Source organism: Armigeres subalbatus, chromosome 1, assembly GCF_024139115.2.
Source record: "Armigeres subalbatus isolate Guangzhou_Male chromosome 1, GZ_Asu_2, whole genome shotgun sequence".
NCBI lineage: Eukaryota > Metazoa > Arthropoda > Insecta > Diptera > Culicidae > Armigeres > Armigeres subalbatus.
In genome coordinates, this window is record NC_085139.1 from 163,938,143 (window position 1) to 163,958,846 (window position 20,704).

A 20,704-nucleotide genomic window follows, 5' to 3' on the forward strand; every position below is an offset into this window, starting at 1 on the left:
TGCATCAAAATACATAGCTTTATCAGATATTGCCAAAAATGTTATCCATGTCAGAAAAAAATCATACATCACATATGAAATTTCTATAACGAGAACATTGTCGTGGGAAATGACCCGTTTATAATTACTACTAGCACTGGCACAAATCAAACCTATCCACTGTACGAGAGCATGCAGCTCAGCCAAAATGCATCGCGCAGAAGCCCCACCGCTAACGCTGGAGACCAGATGTGTACATTCGTCTATACTGATTATGATGTTTGTTTGAAAATTCTCGTCATTTTATTTAGCTTCCCCCTGATATAAGGAAGAGCATACATCAATGTTATACCAGCTTTACTTGCACCATGCGTAAACCAGCGCTCTTTGTATTGGATGACCACGCTGCTTTGCCTTATACCGCGGATCCGATCTGAATGGGAAACCACAACAAGAACGGTTATGCTGTTGATCACAGGGTAAAAAAACTGAGAGACAGAAAAAATAAACAAACCTCCAAACTAACTGAATGCGACAAAAACTAGCAAAAGTTTACCCTTTCATACATAGTATAAACGCATTTTTCTCGTATCAGGCTTATCTAACCGTGGTTTGGCTTCTGGGAATATGGAACTGAAAATCATACACTACACGTCCAACACCCTTTTTATTGTAGTAAATCTAGCGCATTTGGGCATCATTCACTATAGAAACTCTAGCCATCAACTCCCCCATCCGTTACAGTGAAATATTAGAAGGGGAAACAGTAAATTGCATAATAGAGCTAAAATAAAAACGAGCGTTTTGCAAAACTGCGTTGAGGACACTTCCGGATCAGTTATGGTGAGATCAAATATGAATGATCTTTATGAATCAAATATGTACACGTTTGTACCCGATATCAGATTTCACTGCGTAAGATGATTTTCTCCGTCATAGACGATTTTCAAAACACAGTGCAACAACTTCCCAAGGCTTCCGTTAGAATAATGTGACATCTTACATAGCTAATAAACCTTGACCGCCTCTCGTTGTTCAAAACCTTACATTTTGTCCGGTTGGAAGTCTGTACTTTTTTTTTCGATTGCTTCAATTAATTGATTTTAATTGATCTTGATGAGTAGCTGACCAATGTGTCGCTGTGGGATTGGCAGTTTACACATCGTCACATGCTGTTTATTAGGAGAGAGGCAAGCGGTCAGTTAATCGGCGTATGAAACGAGTGCACATTTTTCTATTATAAAGCGTAATAAAATAATGCATTTTTTCTCAATGGAATACTTTCTTAGCAAAAATGTACCTGAATGTTTGACTATAAAATATTAAATTTAAACTTCCTTCATCACCCCGAAGACTCCTACTAAGATCATGAATGCCACCGGCACAGGTCAATCTAAATTAGGGTGGCTCAAAATACACTTTTTCAAAATTTTTGATGGGCCTCTTATTCGGTTCTATTTGATGCCCTGATGCTCTGGACAAAATTTCAGCCAAATCGGTCAACGTTTGGGCAGTGCTAAACTCGTTGGAAGTTTATATGGAAAAATGTATGCAGAAACATCCAAAAACAGTGATTTGCAGTTGGACGGCACAATTTACGGTCAAGAACCATGATACTCATTCAGTTCTTGTAAAATAAAATACAGAATGTTATGCTGAAAACCGCGGGAAGATTAGAGTTTGTTACGCAAAGATATTAGCATTTTACTGGAGTGTTGTGGGGGTGAATTTATTTCTTTTCAAAGGTAAAAGAAACGAAATTTGCTCAAACCCCACTGCAGAGAAATGCTAATAACTTAGCCGGGCAAACTCGAATCTTCTCGCGGTTTTCTGCATAACATTCAGTATTAAATTCTCCAAGATCTGAATAAGTATCATAGTTCTTCATCGTATGTCATTATTTAATTTAATTAGTTGATTAATCATGCGATTCTCTAAATTTTGATCGGTCGACTTCGTCGGTTTAATTGCTTTTTTGTGCTAAACTACGTTAACCGATTAATCTGCCAACTAAATTGCTTTAAATTCGAGCCGGTGACAAGCGCGGTGTCATCATCATCAATAGACATAGCCCGCTGTCATCATTGAAACGCAGTATGAAAAAAAATTATAGCCCGGGACATCCTGGCTACGATTTGGCTATGAGCTAAACAATAGGATGTCAATAGCCTGTTTAAATCTGTTGATATGGTTGGCCGATTTAATATATTGTTTAATCGCTAAACGCCCCTGTAAAGCTGCCATAAGCGTCTGTGCAACAAACAACCGATTCGTAGGATACAAAGTAGGCCGATCCAACCGACGAAAAACGACTAAATCGGGGGAAAAGTCGTTAGGATGTTTTATAGGGTAGATCAAAAACCAAGGATTGAAATATTATTCAATTCCATTCCAATCAGACTATTATTCAATGTAGCTCTTTGATTTATTTATTCAGACTAAGGCCGAATTGGCCTGTGCGGTATATAAGAGTCTTCTCCATTCGGCTCGGTCCATGGCTACACGTCGCCAACCACGCAGTCTACGGAGGGTCCGCAAGTCATCTTCCACCTGATCGATCCACCTTGCCCGCTGCGCACCTCGCCTTCTTGTGCCCGTCGGATCGTTGTCGAGAACCATTTTCACCGGGTTACTGTCCGACATTCTGGCTACGTGCCCGGCCCATCGCAGTCATCCGATTTTCGCGGTGTAAACGATGGATGGTTCTCTCAACAGCTGATGCAACTCGTGGTTCATTCGCCTCCTCCACGTACCGTCTGCCATCTGCACCCCACCATAGATGGTACGCAGCACTTTCCTTTCGAAAACTCCAAGTGCGCGTTGGTCCTCCACGAGCATCGTCCAGGTCTCGTGTCCGTAGAGGACTACCGGTCTAATGAGCGTTTTGTAGATTGTCACTTTGGTACGGCGGCGAACTCTATTCGATCGGAGCGTCTTGCGGAGTCCAAAGTACGTACGATTTCCAGCCACTATGCGTCTCCGAATTTCTCTGCTGGTGTCATTTTCGGCAGTCACCAGTGAGCCCAAGTACACAAATTCTTCTACCACTTCGATTTCGTCACCACCGATGCAAACTCGCGATGGGTGGCTCACATTGTCGTCTCTTGAACCTCTTCCTATCATGTACTTCGTCTTCGACGTGTTGATGACTAGTCTGATCCGCTTAGCTTCCCTCTTCAGTCTGATGTAGGCTTCCTCCATCTTCTCAAAGTTACGTGCCATAATATATATGTCGTCGGCGAAGCCAAATAGCTGGACGGACTTATTGAAAATTGTACCACTCGTGTTAATCCCTGCTCTTCGTATTACCACTTACCAAAGCGATGTTGAATAGTAGACACGAAAGACCATAACCTTGCCGTAACCCTCTGCGTATTTCGAAGGAACTCGAGAATGCCCTGAAACTCGAACTACGCACATCACCCGATCCATCGTCGCTTTGATCAACCGTGTCAGTTTATCCGGAAATCCGTGTTCGTGCATTAGCTGCCATAGCTGGTCTCGATCGATTGTATCATATGCGGCTTTGAAGTCGATGAATAGATGATGTGTGGGCACGTTGTATTCGCGGTATTTCTGCAGTACTTGGCGAATGGCGAACACCTGGTCCGTGGTGGAGCGTTCGCCCATAAAACCCGCCTGGTATTGCCCCACGAACTCCCTGGCAGTTGGTGCTAGTCGACGGCATAAAATTTGGGAGAGTACCTTGTAGGCGGCGTTCAGCAATGTGATTGCGTGGTAGTTGCTACAATCTAGCTTATCGCCCTTTTTGTAGATGGGACACACGACACCTTCCATCCACTCCTGCGGCAAAACTTCCTCCTCCCAAATCTTGGTAATGACCCAGTGTAGCGCTCTAGTCAGTGCCTCACCACCGTATTTAAATAGCTCTCCTGGTAGTTGGTCAACCCCAGGGGTTTGTAGTTCTTCAGCCGGCCAATCTCCTCCTGGATTTTCTGGAGATTCGGAGCCGGTAAAATTATGTCCTGCGCGCGTTCTCCCAGGTCCATCACCATACCGCCATCTTCGTCTGCCACATCGCCATTCCGGTGTTCTTCGTAGTGCTGCCGCCACCTTTGGATCACCTCACGCTCGTTCGTAAGAAGGTTGCCGTTTATGTCCTTGCACATATCAGGCTGTGGCACGTGGCCCTTACGTGAACGGTTTAACTTCTCATAGAACTTTCGCACATCCTTGCGTTGATTGGCTGCCACCCAATCACGCGTTGGCGCATCTTACCCAGCACTATGAAGCCGGTTCCCAGCTCGTTGGTGGTGCCACAGCTTTGGTAGAAGGTAGCCGCTCGATGCCCGCTTTTCCATACTTTCTGTCCTGTCCAGCAAATCTCCTGCAGCGCCACACGACGTCGAATTTGACACTCAGAACATGATACAGAATCAGATGATCGTGCTGGAGCGAAATCGATTTTATATGCAGGTTATAGAGGCTCAAGGAATTCATAAAGTAAACATTTATTAAATCCACCACACCATGCTATTTGTTTTGAACATACATAAAATAAAAGTAAGGGAACAGTTTCGCAAAGGGCAAATAAATCCTTATTGATAAATAAACTAAAATAGATAATGACATAGATAACAAATAACTGTAGAGATACTAATAGAACACTAAGTTGGGATTAGGCAAACCAATTTCCTGTTGGAATTTTTTTTTTAATGTCTTTATTAATGAGATTTTCAGCCCACGGCTGGCTCATCTCAGTATTTGAAGGTAAAAAATAGGGCTCCTGAAGGGTTTCCCCTATAGTCTGATGTACAATTTTTATTTGCTATACATAATAATTAATTTTAAACTGTTCACTTTTCCTATTTTCCAAAATGTTTCAAATTCAATGTTAACATTACTATGGGTTAGGCTTCCTTATCCTGCAGTTTTTTTTTCACTTTGGTCGAATGTCTAGATGCGCTGGTTTGTAGAGTTGGATGTCTGGTAAACTGGTGGTGGAGGTTAAATTAGTGCAAAAATGCCGGATTCTTTAAGAAAATTGATAATTTTTGATTCACGTTTTGGAGCACGTCTCTGATGCTTCCCAATTGGTGGAGGATCCTAACGTTTTCCAGCTTGGGGCAATCGCAGAGGACGTGCTCTACAGTCATGCGGGTGTTTGCAGATATCGCAAGTTTTGCGAAAAGGTGAACCTCCGGAGTAGTTGTGTGACATTCGTGAGTGTCCAGTTCGCAGTCTGGAGAGGACGACCTGTTCTCTCCAATTGTGGCGATCTTCCCAAACTTCGGTATCGCCTTTTATTCGCCGAAGAAATAAGGATCGGTTAGAAATCCATTCCTCGGACCATGCTTTCTCGATTGTTCTTCTGCACCACACTTTCACATCCGCTCCGGGTATACTTCTGGTAAAACGGCGTCCTGTTCGACCAGTATTTGCAAGGGTGTCAGCTTCTTCATTTCCATGGATTCCACTGTGTCCTGGTACCCATGTGAAAATAACGTTGCGCTCTTCTTCGTCTAGCAGCCTCTGTGTTGCCTGAATCCAAGGATGTCTCGTTCTCGCGGATTCTAATGCAAGTAATGCGCTTGCGGAATCGATTGCGACCAGCACTGGTTTGTCACTTCGTTTCGAGGCTGCAATGTACAGGGCCGCTGCCTCTGCCGAAAAGACGGAATATTGTTCGGGTAAACTATGAAATTTCCGAATGTCCGAAAACGCCCACACCAATAGTCCCGGCCGCCTTAGATCCGTCAGAGAATCTTATTATAGCGGTGGTGTTTCGGTTTATTGTTTCTGCGAATAGAGCTTGCTTGCTTTGGGTTTGCTCCTTTTTTAAGATAAGTTTTCATCGTTCTGTCGATCTTGAGTTCTCTGGCCATCCAGCTTCGTGGACCAACACGGTGGAGTCCCTCCACCGGGGGAAGCGTGGAACCGGCCACGTTGTTGAGGGCACGGTTGGCCTGACCTTGAAGGAAACAAACCTGCCCATCATCCCTGGTTTTTTCGAGATATCCTACTGCTCTGCAGCATAGCTCCAGAGTGACCTTGTAAAGGAATGGCAGAACGCCGGCTTCAGCACAGGCGGAGAGGGCAGGTGTGGAGGGAAGGCCTTCGCCAAGTCTAAGGACGCCATCTCAATGTGGAGCCCCTCTTTTGTTGCATCGTCGATTATCTGCCCAAGAGATGCTAGATGAGTACCAGTTTCAAAACCAGGGCGAAAGGCGTGTTGACGGTAGTCGAATCTTTGGTTTTGTTCAAGAAATTCAGTCAATCGTCGGTTGATCATTCGCTCCATAATTTTTTAGATACAGCTGGTTAGAGCAATTGGCCGATAGTTACTGACTTCGTTAGCAGGGCCGCTGTGTTTCGAGATGGGGATGACGAAGCTATGCTTCCAACAGACCGGGAGTGTTCCTGCAGTCCACTCTTGGTTGATGATGGAGAGAAATGTGGTTTTGCCTTTGATGGGCAGATTTTTTAGCATCAGATATCCGATGTCATCTGGACCTACCGATTTTCCTTTGGCCTTTTGTAATGCGTATTCCAACTCTCTCATAGTGAATGGGAGGTTGAAGTTCTGTTCATCATCAGGTGGGATCAAGAATGTATGAATGGCCATTTGGGGGGAGGGATGTCTCTTTAGGAAGGATTCTGAGTAACGGTTTAAGGAAGACATGTCGTGAAAATATTCTGCCAAGGCATCCGCGATGGCTTGTGGATCCTTGGTCACTGTACCGTTTATTTTGATGGCTATTCCCTTGTGTCGTCTTTTGCCCTGTATATTGTTTATTCGCCGCCAGATCTCTGTGGAAGACTGGCTCTCGTTAATAGAGTCGAGAAATTCCGTCCATGATTTGTCTTTCGCCTCTCTGATTATCTGCCGGCAACTGTTGCGTGCTGCTTGATAGGCTTCTAGAGTTCGAACCATATCGGGATGGTTTTCCGGTAATTTTCTTCTCGCGCGTTTAACTGCCCGGAGAAGTTTTCTACGCGATTTCACCGCCGTCCTTGTGTCCTCGTTCCACCAGTGGAGTGCACGGATCCCGGGACTAGGACTGGTTTTTGGAATATTTGATGATGCTGCGCTTTTAATAACTGTAGTAAGGTCCGAAATAGATGTTGGAACGCAAGTATCAAGTTCAGCTTCAAGTGCAAGTTGAAAACCGGTCCAGTCGGCTCGGTCATATTGCCAACGGGGTCTTCTCGAGGTCTCTGTAGCGGTTTTGTTTTGTAATGCGATACAGATCGGGGCGTGGTCGCTACCTTTGAAATCCTCGTGCACGGACCAGAGAAAGTGGTTAGCGGTGGAGGCCGATGCTAGAGAGATATCAATCGCCGATTCTGACTGACCGCGGAGGAAGGTAGTTGAGCCATCATTCAGGATAGTTAGATTCCGCCGGGTAGCGAGGTTGATAATGATATTACCACGCGCGTTGTTGGTGCGGCTGCCCCAAGCATGATGATGACTGTTAAAATCACCGAGGATTATTATTGGTTCGGGTATCTGGTCGAGGGCCTCGTCCAATTTGTTTTCCAAGTTCGGTAACTTTCCGTTCGGGAGATAGATCGAGATTACCGAGACAGGAAATGGCCATGGAACACGGACAGCAACTAAGGGCATATCAGAATCTATGTCTATCTCGTTGGCGGCTAAGTCGGTAGAAACTCCGACGGCTACCGAGTGGTACAAGATAGATCCAGTTTTAGAATACCATTGGTAGTTCTTTCCGAGGGTGTTCTTCATTGTTGCAGGTGTTGCTCGGTGGATCTCCTGAAGTGCCAGGACCACAGGTTTTGAGTTATGAATCAGCATCTCAAGGTCCGGCAGGTTGTGGAAAAAACCATTGATATTCCACTGAATGGCGAAAGTGGACTCGCTGCAGCTTTGAGAGTGTCGGGCCGAACAAGACAGAGCTCTTCCAGTAGTAGGCGAAGTGGCATCACCCACCAAAGGCAGAGATGTCCCGACGGAGCAAAAAAGAGGAGTATTTGTTTGATTGTGCATTGAAGACGATCTGTTGGAGTTAGGGAATATATGCAAGCCTGAAGTGGGTATTGAGCTATTTTGTTTCGGAAGTTGTACTGATTTATATCCAGTTGATTTCCGGGGATTCTTGGAAGAAGCGGGTCGGATATTTGCGGTTTGGCCATATCGTGTTCTATGTAGCGCATCATATACAGACGAGTTGGTAGCTTCCGCTGTCGTAAGTGGAAGAAATGAGGAAAATCCTGAGTAATGATGGATCTCAGGTACTTTTGATTTTTGGCATCTTCTAGGAGGGTTCCTCCTTAGGACTGGCTTGACTCCCGCGTTGTCCTTCGAGGGGTTTGGCGTCTCGAGCTGCATTCGGTGTAGACCTCCACACGAAGAAAGTCGTTGACTAGCCCAAGGTGGAGTTGCAGGGCTTATACATGCAGGTACTGCGAGCTTGACTCCCTCGTCGTCCTTCGGGGGATGGTTGTTTGAACCTTGTTGCGTCCCAGCAGGGAGGACATTCAGGCGTCGGAGGTTGTCCATCAGTTCCGGGTGGGGTGTATCGGACGCACTGCTGGGGCCCCGACTACCCGAAGCCTCCACTGCAGCTGCTACTATAGTCCTAGGTTGGTGGGTGGATGGTCTGTGTCGCTCGGTCGACTCCGTAGTTTCGACGTTGTGCTCATGGCTTGATGGAGTGAAGATAAGGATGGGTTATACGATTATCTGGGAGATATTTACTAGTTGGAAAACCGAGCATTTGCTTTGACTACTGTTTTGATGATCTTCCGCTCGCGTTCGCCTTGCCAGATTTGCTGGCTCGCTTGGCTCCCGGAGCACGATTTGGAAATTCGCCACCGGAGCAGTGTTGGTAAAATCACTCATAAATCTCATTCAACGAGCGCTCCCGTGCGAACGAAATCGTCTGCGATTTTAAAGGAATGCATCACGCTTGAATTTTTTATGCTAAAACGCATCATTTCACTCATTTGCCAAAAAAAACATTTTGGTTTAAAGTCGGATTTGAAATCACTTTGGGGGCAATTTATTGCTTATACATAAAAGAGTGTCTAATATTTTATGCGACAAACGTCAATTTACTGTTTTTAACGAAGGAGAACTAAAGAAAACCTACGATGATTCAAATGGATGATTCAACTCATCCATGAGTTTTTTGGTGCTGAGTTGGGTGCGTTTTAACTCACGCTTGATTTGAATCATCCATGAGTTTTGAGATTTTGAGCTTTTACCAACACTGCGACCGGAGGAAGATGATTCCCCGTGGCCTCGTTTCGAAGGGGTGGATGTAATGGTGTGTTTCGAGTGCTGGGATACCATACTAGTATCCGAAACGTATCCGTCTTTGTTCAAGCGTTATTTGCGATTTTTCTTACTCTTTTGATCGTTAGCCTTCAACGAGGCATTGCATGCGACTCAGTTTTCGATTGACTGACTGATTGTTCTATCGAGATTGTGATACTTCCAGTTTTAGATTTATTAATCGAGATTAATTAAACTGCTTTCAACAAGATTCTTTATTTCAAACTTCCATTTCACATAGTTCTTTTCACCCTCATGACATCCTCTGATCTCCCCGATTTGAATCATCCTTCTCATATACTCAGGCCCGCACCTAGGTACCACATCTCCCCTCTTCAATGAAATTGTTATAGTTGCTAATCTGCATATCTAGATGGCTTCTTGATTACACGTCGCTGACGTTTTGATGGATTTGATTTAGACCCCGCGCTGTAATCCGTTCCAAGGTCAAATCCGTAGAATTCGTCATCGGTGTCATTGGTAGGCACCGGCGGCTGGTTATCTTCATTAAAGCTGAATCCTTCACTTGGAACAGTCTGTGCTGCAGGCTCAGACACCTTTTTGAGATGAGCAACGTTCCGGTCATACGATTTGCCTGTAGCTTGATCCTCGATGGTTACACGTGGTCCTGAGCGGTGAACAACAGTATACTCTTTTGGGTTGAATGTCGTTGATAATTTGTTTCCTGGCAAAAGGTTTTCAGTAACTTGTCTCTGTCACGTACATCCTCATCAACTGGTGTGTTTTCGATGTCTTCCAGTGCAGGTATTTTAGATCGAATCGTTCTACCGTATAGTAATTCAGTGGGGGTTTTACCGGTGATTGAATGAGGTGTAGTATAGTACATCAGCAAGTAGTCGCGAAGATCCTGCCGCCAGTTTCTGCCGAGTGCGTTGCTGATCTGAAGGCGTTTCAGCAGGGACCGGTTTTGGCGCTCTACTAATCCGTTCTCTTGCGGCCAATAGGGGGTTGAATGCCTGAGAATAATTCCTTTTATTTTGCTGTATTCATCCAATTCTATGCCCACGAACTGCTTCGCGTTGTCCAATGTAATTGATTGTGGATATCCAAGGCGGCTGAATATTCTGTCTAGTCTTTCTACAGTTTCTTTTGCTATTATTCTTGTCATTGTTTCCACTTCCTTGTATCGACTATAATAGTCGATAACAACAAGCAAGTAGGTTCCACATGGCATGGGTCCGAGAAAATCTATGGCCACCTCCACCCATGGCTTGGAGGGCATTTCACGACGAATCATTGGCTCTGGCCTAGCTGGTAGACTCACCAATCTACAACCTTCGCACGATTTAACCTGCTTCTCTGCATCTCGATCCATTCCAGGCCACCAAACCCGGTCACGCAGTCGTCGTTTCATCACCGATTCTCCCGGGTGACCTTCATGTGCAAGTTCCAGCATACGTGTTTTCAGACAATCAGGTATAACTAGTTTATTCCCGCGAACAACTAAGTCTCCTATAAGTCCTAGTTCGTTCTTGAAAGGAGAGAAATATTTAACTAGTTGAGTTTCCCAGTTTCCGGTTTGAAGACTGCGTTTCACCGCCTCTAGCGTAACATCTGTGCCAGATAGCTTTTGGAGTTGGTGAATATCAACTGCTGCTGATTCCATAACTGCTAATACCATAAATTTACTCTCAGCGTCAAACTCTTCAGGTGAATGTTCTTCAACCAATCGTGATAGTGGATCCGCTATATTGCTTGTACCTTTACGATACTTGACCTCAAATGTAAACGCCTGCAGCCTTAGTACCCATCGTTCAATTCTCGAACATGGCCTAGCTGTTGGCTTGAAAATCGCTTCCAGTGGTTTATGATCCGTTTCAAGCTCAAACCTGCGTCCAATAAGATAAACGGAAAACCTCTCCACTGCCCAGACCAGCGCAAGAGCTTCCTTTTCCGTCTGACAATAACGCTTTTCTGTGGTCGTTAAACTTTTACTGGCGTAAGCAATCGGACGGGGGTCAATGTCGGTAGAACCTTCGAACTGTATAAGAACGGCTCCGAGAGCCACCGGAGAAGCATCGGCGATAACCCTAGTTCTCAACTTATTGTCAAAAAAATTTAAGTTCTCTACGTTTCCAATCATCTTTTTGAGTTTAGCGAACGATTCCTGCTGCTCTTTGCCCCATGTAAATGAAACCGCCAAGTGTGTCAATTCACGCAGTGGAGCGGTGACTGTTGCTAGATCTGGCAAAAACCGGCCAACGTACGTTACCAAACCAAGAAAGCTGCGAACTTCTTCTGAGGTAGTTGGTGCCCGAAAATTTTGAATGGATTCAATTTTACTATTTGACGGTTGAATACCATCTGCAGATAGGACGTGTCCTAAGAATTCCAGCTCTGGAACCTTGAATACACACTTGGTTTGATTCAGCAGTATGCCATATTCATTCAGTGTCGACAGCACTGCTTTGAGTACTTCATCATGCTCCACCTCAGTGTTGGCGAAAATAAGAACGTCATCTATAAAATTGACCACGTTCTTGCTAAACGGACTCAAAATTTGTTCAAGGATTCTCTGGAATAATTCCGGGGCACAAGCAATACCATACATTAAACGCTTGTAGCGAAATAGGCCCATGTGTGTTATGAATGTGGTTATGTAACGACTTTCAGCCTCAAGTTCCACTTGATGGAACGCCTCCTTTACATCAAGCCGGCTAAACCACTTTGAAGACGTAAATCTTTGTAGAAAATCTTCTATCGTTGGCATAATATGTCGTTCACGAATGATTGCTGCATTCGCTCTGCGCATATCCACGCATAAGCGTAGATCCCCATTGTCCTTCACTACGGTTACCAACGGAGAGACCCACTGACAGCCGCCTTCAACTGTCTCAATAATATCATTAGCAAGCAGAGAGTTTATCTTATCTTCAATTTTTACCATGAGCGCGATAGGAGGCCGCCTTGGTTGTTGGCAAACAAGCGGAACAGATTCATCGATTGGTATTTTTACCTGAATACCTTTAATTTTAGGGAACGGAAGAGCTCCGGTATTAGTGATTGCGTTGATTCCGTGAGTGCTCGGCAACCCGATAAACAACACGCCCAAATCTGTGGCTGTGATGCGGCCTAATAAACATTGCTGACCACCCTTGACCACATAGAATGTAGAGACCAGTTCTAAAATTTTCGCTCCGTCGGCTATGGAAACCGTCGCATCGAACCTTCCCAAAAGAGTCAACGGTTTCGCATTTTCCCCGTAAGGTAGAAACATTTCATCACAATTCTTTCTTTGGTTCCATATTTTCGCTCCGTTCGCTTTGATGTAGTTCCAAGAGCGCTCATCGACAATGTTTTTCTTACACCCAGAATCTATCAGTACCTGCAATACAACTCCTCCAAGCTTGATCTGAATTGTTTCGCCTCCGTCGCTGATACTGAACAAGAAGGTAGTTTCTTCCTTGGCACCATCGGTGTCAATCTTGTTTACTTGCTCCGATTTAAACCTTTTATTCGGCCATCTCGATTCAGCCTTAGAGAACTGTTTGCGCTTAGTTGCCGGGATCGATCGACATTGTGCGGCAAAATGCCCAATACGTTTGCATTTGATACATTCCCTGGATCGTGCTGGGCATTTAAAATCGTTCGCCATGTGACCAATCCGACCACATCGAGTGCATTCGGTTCGTGATAGCTGTTGAATCTTGTTGACATTCGACGAAGATCCGTAGTCCGGTTCGGTAGAGAAGCTTGTACCTGGTAGACTTATTGATTGCGCTTGCTGCTTTACGGATTCGTACGAGTTTACCATTTTCGTTACGTCGTCGAGACTCAAAACTTCTTTCTGGAGTAGTTGCTCTTTGAGCTCATTTGGTGCGTATAGGACTATCTTGTCTACTACACTAATTGCACGGCTCTCTTCTGCAGTGTCACCAAATTTGCACTTAGTCGCTTGATCTTGACACCTAAGCATGAATTTCCCCAATGATTCTCCCGTCTCTGGCTTTAATGTCCAAAATATGTTGCGTTCAAAGGTCTCGTGTTGTTTCGGCGAAAAATATTCGTCAAGCTTAGATATCGCAACACCGAATGGATCGACTGTTTCCTCCAGATCCTCCACTACATCTGCTCCGGGAATGGATGCAAAGACTTCTTGCAGGTCCGGCCCGGCTTTCGCTAAAAATATGTGTTTTATTCTCGTGCGATCCGTTTCTCCCGTTGCTGCGATTATGTAATCAAAATTCCTTTTGTACTTGATCCATTCACTCCGCACGGCATTGGGGGGAACAATTTAATTTGAACTGGGCGATTTCCCACTTCTCCATCGCGAAGCGTTTTCTAAAAATCCCATTACATTCAATAAGTTTTGTGCATTTTCATTAATCATTTTTTTTCCATACCTGACTTTGATCGCCCTCTGGCAATGATTTCTCAGCAAATGACCTCTGTCCGATATATGACCTCTGTCTTTTCTGATTCACTGCTAAGCAGTCGCTTCTAGGAGCCTACCGCCTCTGCGGCTATTCCACGTACTGCGACGTGTCCGCCTCTGCGGTCTTTAGGTGCAGCAGTTCGCCTCTGCTGAATACTGTGCTATTTTGCGGTTCACCTCTGTGATCTTTTCTCGCAAACATATATATATATATATTATATATATATATATATTATATATGCATACAATTTTTTTTTTGGATGAAAAAAAAACACCATCGTCACATAACTACATAGAAAAAAATCCTACCTTTCCATATTTTGGAAATCGAGGTTTTACAATCAATGTTATAAAAATATTCCAATACCTTCCGTTATTCCTCGTCGCCAATGTGATACTTCCAGTTTTAGATTTATTAATCGAGATTAATTAAACTGCTTTCAACAAGATTCTTTATTTCAAACTTCCATTTCACATAGTTCTTTTCACCCTCATGACATCCTCTGATCTCCCCGATTTGAATCATCCTTCTCATATACTCAGGCCCGCACCTAGGTACCACAGAGATTATGATTTCCGGCTAGTGGTTCGTCGGTGGAAGATTGGGAGTGGCACATATCGTCATCCACATGTAGTTTTTGAGATGCGTCTTGAAGTTGGCTGGAGTGTGATGGATTACTTAACAAAAGTTTCTCAATAATCTGGTCTTTTTTGCTAGGTCTACCTGGAGTGATTGCAACGTTTCGGTTAGCTCGGCGACCTGACGTACTAACTCCTCTATGGTCCCATGTTCTCGTACAGTTTCGAGACGTTCGGTTACTCTACGGTTTTGTAGCGATCTTTCCATCTTCTGGATTATTTCATCTTTCTTCCTGGAATCTAGTTGAAGTTGGGATACAACCGCCTCCAATTCTCTGATTTCGGCATCTTTGCTACCACCAGCAACGGTCGAGTATGAATTAGTATTCCGGTTTTCCCCTGATCGGGCTTCATACTCACGGCGCGCTTGAGGATATGAGATTGCTTTGTCGATTCGAATGTGTTGGATCGCAACTTCCTTTTCAAAAACTGGACATTTCCTGCTGGAAGCGGAGTGGTCGTTTATATTGCAGTTGTTACAAAACGAGGCTTCACTGCAAATCGGACGGTCTGTGGCGATTTGGTTTGGTGTTCCTTCTTTGGATGCGAGAGTGCGGTCCTCTTCGTGGACTTTGCTGCATCTCCCACATACACGGAAGGGCTCAGTACACCGTTTTCCAGTATGCCCGAAAGACCAGCACCGGTAACATTGCATCGGAGACGGGTAATAATTCCGGGTTCTACAACGGGACAAGCCAAAGTCCAAAGTGTTTTCGAATGAACCATCTGGCTTGCGTCGCATAATACGGCGCAGATCCTTCTCGCCTTGGGGTTCCAGTTGCTGCTTTACAGTGGCGTAGCCAGGGGGGTGGTTTTGGGCATAAAACCCCCCCCAGAGACATAATTTTTAGAAGAAATTTTTTTTTTCGAAAAAAAAAATGTTCAGAAAACCCCCCCCAGACCAATTTTCTGGATACGCCACTGCTGCTTTAGGTATGCGTCATCGAGGGTCATTACATCGTAGCAGGATACTACGCATTGTCGTTGGTTGAGCTGGGGATGTTCGCTAATCTTGACTTCAGTTCCGTCAGCCAGTTTCGTCATCTTGCACAGTCTTGAGAACTGCGCTCGGCTCCTAACCTTCAGTACATATGAACTACCTCGATTTTCTTTGAATGCACCGTCGATTGGTACGTTTAGATACTTCTCTACCGAAAGCCGTAGCAAAAAAGGATCTTGTGGCATCGAGCCGGAGGTCGCCTCCATTTTCAAGTATTGCAGGGGGCCTGCAGTACCATCCCTGTTCATGAAATTCGGAAACCGTGCTCCAGTGTACTCACCATTTACAAAGTTCGTTGGACTGTAGTAACCACCACCGGGGCCCCCTGGGTCCCCTGGGCGGTATGGTTGCCCGCTCGCCAGCGACATTCTGGCGGTATGGACTTGACACATACAGGCGTCACTGAAAATGCTGATTTTTTCCTCAATCAAACTTGGATTCGTGGGCCGTTGGATCCTGTTTAACAGTTACTGGTGCACTAAAACTCTTTCGCTTTTCCTGGACGTAATGAGATACTTTTAACCAATAAGCCGTCACCACTCGTTTGGGAACGTCTGCAAATTATTCCACTGCACTTTTGAGGTTACGCTTCGTTGTCTGCTGAAACCAGTAAACACTTGCTTCTCCCTCACGTACTAACCCACTCGTGGGTAGCGATCACCCGGAAAGACGCGCGATTTGGGAAAAATCCTAACCCGCTATGGGCCCTTTGCAAAAGCCTGAAAAGTATCCGGGGCACCGGCGCGATAGAAGATCAACTTCAGATGAATATGGTATAACGAGGATCGGTGAAAAACAATAACACATGCGATCGTAACGACAGTATGCTGTCAACAGACCTGTTGGAATGTACAGCCATTGAATAAGCAATTAATTGCAAGTATATAGATAAATAGAATATATAAGAAATAAACAATTCTTAATGGAGTTTCTTTTTACAAACCAAATACGCTTGATTTACAATTTCACCTTGTATTTTCCATATAATAGCTCATATGAGAAAATTATGTAAACGTGAAAATACGTACTTACGTTTATAAGCCTATTCGCGATGGAGTCCTCCTTGGCGTTGCTCCCGGTGTAATGATCTCTTGCTTGATCATTTGTTGCTGTTGACGTTCGGCTTCCTCCTGTTTCTGTTTTTCCATCTGCTCTTGTGCCTTCTGCATTTGCGACTCCATTTGGTGCAAGTGCTCGGCGGCCTGTAAAATGACAATGAAAATGAAGTTGAGAAATCAATATAAATCAGATGAAAAAATTTCAAGTGAACCAACCTGCTTCCTTTTCTCGCGACTACTTTTGCCGGTCTCCTTCACCGAGAAGAACATCGGTCCAAGCTCGGCCAGCCAGAACCCGTCGACGGCTGTCGCACACTGCATGTACTCCTTAGCTGTCATGACCAGTTCGTGGTACACCACGTAGTCTGGTGTCGTTCCCAGCCCATACAGGGCAGACGTCGGGTGCAGATAGCAGGGCATTCCCGTTCGCAGATTCACGTACTCGCCGATTCCCTTCAGCCGGGCCGCTTGGTAGAAGTATGCCGAGCAGATGCACTTCCGCACAATGTCCCAATTTGTGCCGCAGGATTGCACCTTGAGACGCTGCTGGACGTAGATATCCTTGAGCTGTTGGCGAACCTCGCGCACCTTGCGCATGGCTTTGATGTGGATGAAGTGTTCGTTGCACCAGTTGGACGAGTATCTAAAAGAAGCGACGATAAAATTATCAAAAAATTGAACGGATAAAACATTTTTTTGGTCTCACTTATTCATTTTCCACTGTTGGTATACGTTGAGGTATGTCAAGTGATCCGATTCTGGAACTTGAAATTTTTCTCGAACATTATCGGCTTCTTCCTCTCTTCCTTTGGGACGGTAGAAAATTGAAGGAACGGAGAGCATTGATACTGAAAACAAAAATTTAATACATGGTTAGAAAATTATAAATATAAAATATATTTTTTTAAGAATACAAGAATAGCAAAACAATCTCCATATGGAATGTTTATCTCAAAAATGCACTTACCAATGATCAAAATCTCCGCACTACAACCCATCTGATTTGCTACGATCAGCATTTGACACTGCGGCGGATCGAGTGGGAATTCTGCCATCTGTCGGCCCAGCGACGTCAGGGCTCCGGTATGATCCAAGGCCCCCAGAATCCAAAGTTGGTAGAGCGAGTTGAGAATATTGTCCTGGGGCGGTGGATCCATGAAGTGGAATTGGAGAAGATCGACGACGCCGAGAGATTTCAGCAGCAGAACCGTGTTGGCAAGATTGGTTCGCTGGATTTCGGGAACTGTCAGCGCCAGCAGTTCGTCTTTGTATTGCCGTTCGGTGTACAGACGGAAGGCTTGTCCCGGTCCTGTTCTGCCGGCACGACCAGAACGCTGATTCGCGTTGGCTTGTGAGATGGGATAGATCTGAAGGGCGTCCATACCAATCCTCGGGTTGTAAACTTTTAGTTTGCAATAGCCCGAATCGATGACAAAGATTATTCCGTCCACTGTCAGCGAAGTTTCGGCAATGTTGGTAGCGACGATGCATTTTCGAAGACCTTCAGCGGAACGTTGGAAAATTTTCGCTTGTAAGTCGGATGGGAGTTGTGAGTAGATCGGAAGGATAGATAGCTGCGGGGCGTTTTCAATTTCAGTTAGGCGTTCGGTAAGGACTTCGCAAGTGACTTCAATATCTTCCTGACCAGGCATGAAGATTAACATATCCCCTTCCAGCTGCTGTAAATGGATCTGCAGGGCTTGCTTCACTGCCGAGTCCACGTAATCTTCACAAACGTTTTTGCTGAACAGGACATCTACTGGATAGGTTCGACCAGGGATGGTGAATGTTGGAACATTGCCGAAAAACGTTGCGAATTTCGTAGCGTCCATAGTAGCAGACGTGACGATCAACTTTAAATCCCTTCTTCTAGCTACGATGTCTCTTAACAGTCCGAAAAGGACGTCCGTAGACAAAGAACGTTCGTGAGCTTCGTCCATGATAACCGCTGAGTAGCCATCGAGGTCGCTGTCTCTTAAGCTCTCTCGCAACAAAATACCATCCGTCATGTATTTGATAACCGTTTTCTCCGACGTGCAATCTTCAAATCGAATAGCGTAGCCCACTTCCTGACCCAGTTTAGTATTCATCTCGTCCGAAACACGTTTGGCGACCGACATGGCGGCCACTCTTCGAGGTTGCGTGCACCCAATCATTCCCAAACGACTGTAACCATCTTCATGCAGATACTGAGTCAGCTGTGTGGTTTTTCCACTTCCAGTTTCACCAACAATGATGACGACCGAGTTTTCGCGAATCACATTAAGCAGATCCTGACGCACGGCAAACACCGGCAGTGACCTACGCTGTTCGTAGATGGGTCTTTTCTTGGTGAACTCGGCACCATCGTCCTGTGCCTGCATGTGGTCCGCGAATTTCTGATCCTTGCGATAGTCCGCGGTGTCCGTTTCCGCATCGTATTTGGAATCCTCGTCATCTTGCTTCTTTTCGACTCCGATTATGTTTCCTAATTTGGTGCCACCCAACTCCCAATGTTTCTTTTGGGCTTTTCTACGCTCTTTCTGTTCTCTGTAGGTTCTGACCAGAACACTTCCTTTTCGCGCAACCATTGCCATATCCGAGGTGGCATCCTTCACCGGAATAACTGGTTCTGGTTGCTTCGTGAACACGATTCTCCCATCGAGGAAGGGTGGAACCGTATGGTGCACTAACAGGTGGACCCTCTCCACAGCTTCCTCGTCGAAGTCCTCATTGAAATTGATTGACATCACCACTCCGGACGTGAGCAGACGATTCTTCTCCCACAGCTCGTTGTCTTTGTTGATCTGCCTCTGCTGTGCAGACATTCGTTTGATTCTTCGTTGCTCGAGTTGCTCCTCTCGCTTCTGAAGATATTCCGAGCTTGTCCCGGAGAACGGATTGTTCTCCTCGTCGTATCCCTCTCCTATGCTGTACCATTCTCGATCCAAACGCACCTGTTCCTTCTCCCAAAGATCCTTATCTTCTTCGGAATCCCACGGGACGTTCTTCTTGCTACTGTGAGGCGTAGCTCCGGATTCCTTACGATCCGGTGCCCATTTGTTGTACTTGTGAGCCGGGGTTGGCCGCGGTGTGTCCTCTTCTCTGCCTCTTCTGGACGACGAGGAAGACGGACGATTGCTTCGGACGGATTCCGAACCCTTCGGCAATTTCGGTGTTGGGTAGTCCCACGATGATTTACGGGTGGAAGTCGAAGCTTGCCGGTCGTCCTCATCTTCCCACCCAAAGGCGTCCATGCGTCGATCACTGCGGGGCGTTTGGGGCTCATCTTTGTAGTGGCTGCAATGATAAGAAAGGAGCAACGTATTAATAAAAGGTGGATGAGAAAGTTATTTATTCTTATCTGCCACATTTTGTTTAACAAAAACTATCCTGTATGCTTACCCTGGTGTCCGATGGGACGATTCTCCACGGTGACTCCGCGAGCTGCTGGACGAAAACTTGTGCCGTTTACGGTCATCTTCATCCCGATCATCTCTATCGCGATCCTTCTTTGACTTGGACGACGCATACAGCCCCTTTCCATGGTAATCCTCCTTGGAACGATCATTAAACCTTTTTCTGGCCTCATCACTTACTCCGCCGCTGTATGAAGGGGTTTCCACTGCGACTTCTCTGTACTTTTTCGAGGAGGATGATGATGACGACGTAGAAGAGTGTTTGCTTCTGTCGCGCCGCTCTGAGTAATCTCTATCGCAGTGGTCATCTTCTTCCATATCATTTCCGTCGGAATCCTTGAACGAAAGCCGGGCGGCCTCTTGCTGCTTACGCGCTCTTTGAGCCGCCGCAAGGCGGTCCAGGCCCAACAACGAAGGTTTCGGTTTCTTGAAGACGTCCTTGTCGGAAGGTTTGTCTTTCTTCTTGATTATCAAACCGCCAACGGTGCTCGAACTTTGTTCTAATTTGCACACATCTGAGAACTTATCCATTGCGTATTTTTCACAATTTTATTGTATTTTATATCATTTTTGCACATTAAAATTGATAAACGTTTTGCTCTGCACTAAGGAAATCGCATTTCACGAGAATCAAAACTCAAAACATAAACAGCGTTTGACAGTTTCTGATGCGAATGTTTCAGGCGAGGGTCATTCATCGATTACATTACTAGTGATAGCTCGATTTTTCAAACTGTTCAACACTCTGGTGACAAGTAGGAGAACTAAAAAAATATTTTCTGGACATTATTTATTCAGTTTGAAAACAAAATAGCAACTGCAAGCATAATGAACAGATTTGTTTTATTCTATTTTAGTTTTTCCAAAGAAATTTTTTATAAAATAATATTTTATTCGGTCTATTAAAAAGAGGTTACAAACATCAAAGAAAGATGGTCGCATGGGTTCTCAGCCAACAAAAGATGTTTGGAC

At 45.1% G+C, this 20,704-nt stretch overlaps 2 protein-coding genes across 2 annotated transcripts in view; both read right to left on the reverse strand.

Moving 5' to 3' along the window:
- LOC134205468 (pre-mRNA-splicing factor ATP-dependent RNA helicase PRP16) overlaps positions 1-20,458 on the reverse strand; it is a 75,142-nt gene extending 54,684 nt beyond the window's left edge. The window contains exons 1-5 of the mRNA XM_062680731.1: positions 19,719-20,458; positions 17,302-19,613; positions 17,041-17,182; positions 16,551-16,977; positions 16,309-16,478 (exon numbers count right to left, since the gene is read on the reverse strand). Of these exons, the coding sequence (XP_062536715.1) occupies positions 16,311-16,478; positions 16,551-16,977; positions 17,041-17,182; positions 17,302-19,613; positions 19,719-20,263 (3,594 nt within the window). The 5' untranslated portion in view covers positions 20,264-20,458 and the 3' untranslated portion in view covers positions 16,309-16,310. The remainder of the gene's footprint in view (positions 1-16,308; positions 16,479-16,550; positions 16,978-17,040; positions 17,183-17,301; positions 19,614-19,718) is intronic.
- Positions 9,858-15,644, reverse strand: LOC134206725 (uncharacterized protein K02A2.6-like). Its single transcript, XM_062682451.1, has 5 exons — positions 15,557-15,644; positions 15,179-15,502; positions 14,362-14,642; positions 13,459-13,543; positions 9,858-13,381 (listed from the first exon to the last, which is right to left on the reverse strand). The coding sequence occupies exons 1-5, from the start codon at positions 15,642-15,644 to the stop codon at positions 9,858-9,860; spliced, it is 4,302 nt and encodes a 1,433-aa protein (XP_062538435.1).
- Positions 20,459-20,704: the final 246 nt, after the last annotated feature.

Coding starts and splice junctions, on each gene's coding strand:
- LOC134206725 (XM_062682451.1), bottom strand. CDS start 15,644: ATGTCGCTGGCGAGCGGGCAACCATACCGCCCAGGGGACCCAGGGGGC. Junction 14,643..15,178: donor GTGGCGTATCCAGAAAATTG/GTCTGGGGGGGG, acceptor CATATCCTCAAG/CGCGCCGTGAGTATGAAGCC. Junction 13,544..14,361: donor AAACGTTGCAATCACTCCAG/GTAGACCTAGCA, acceptor TGGGATTTTTAG/AAAACGCTTCGCGATGGAGA.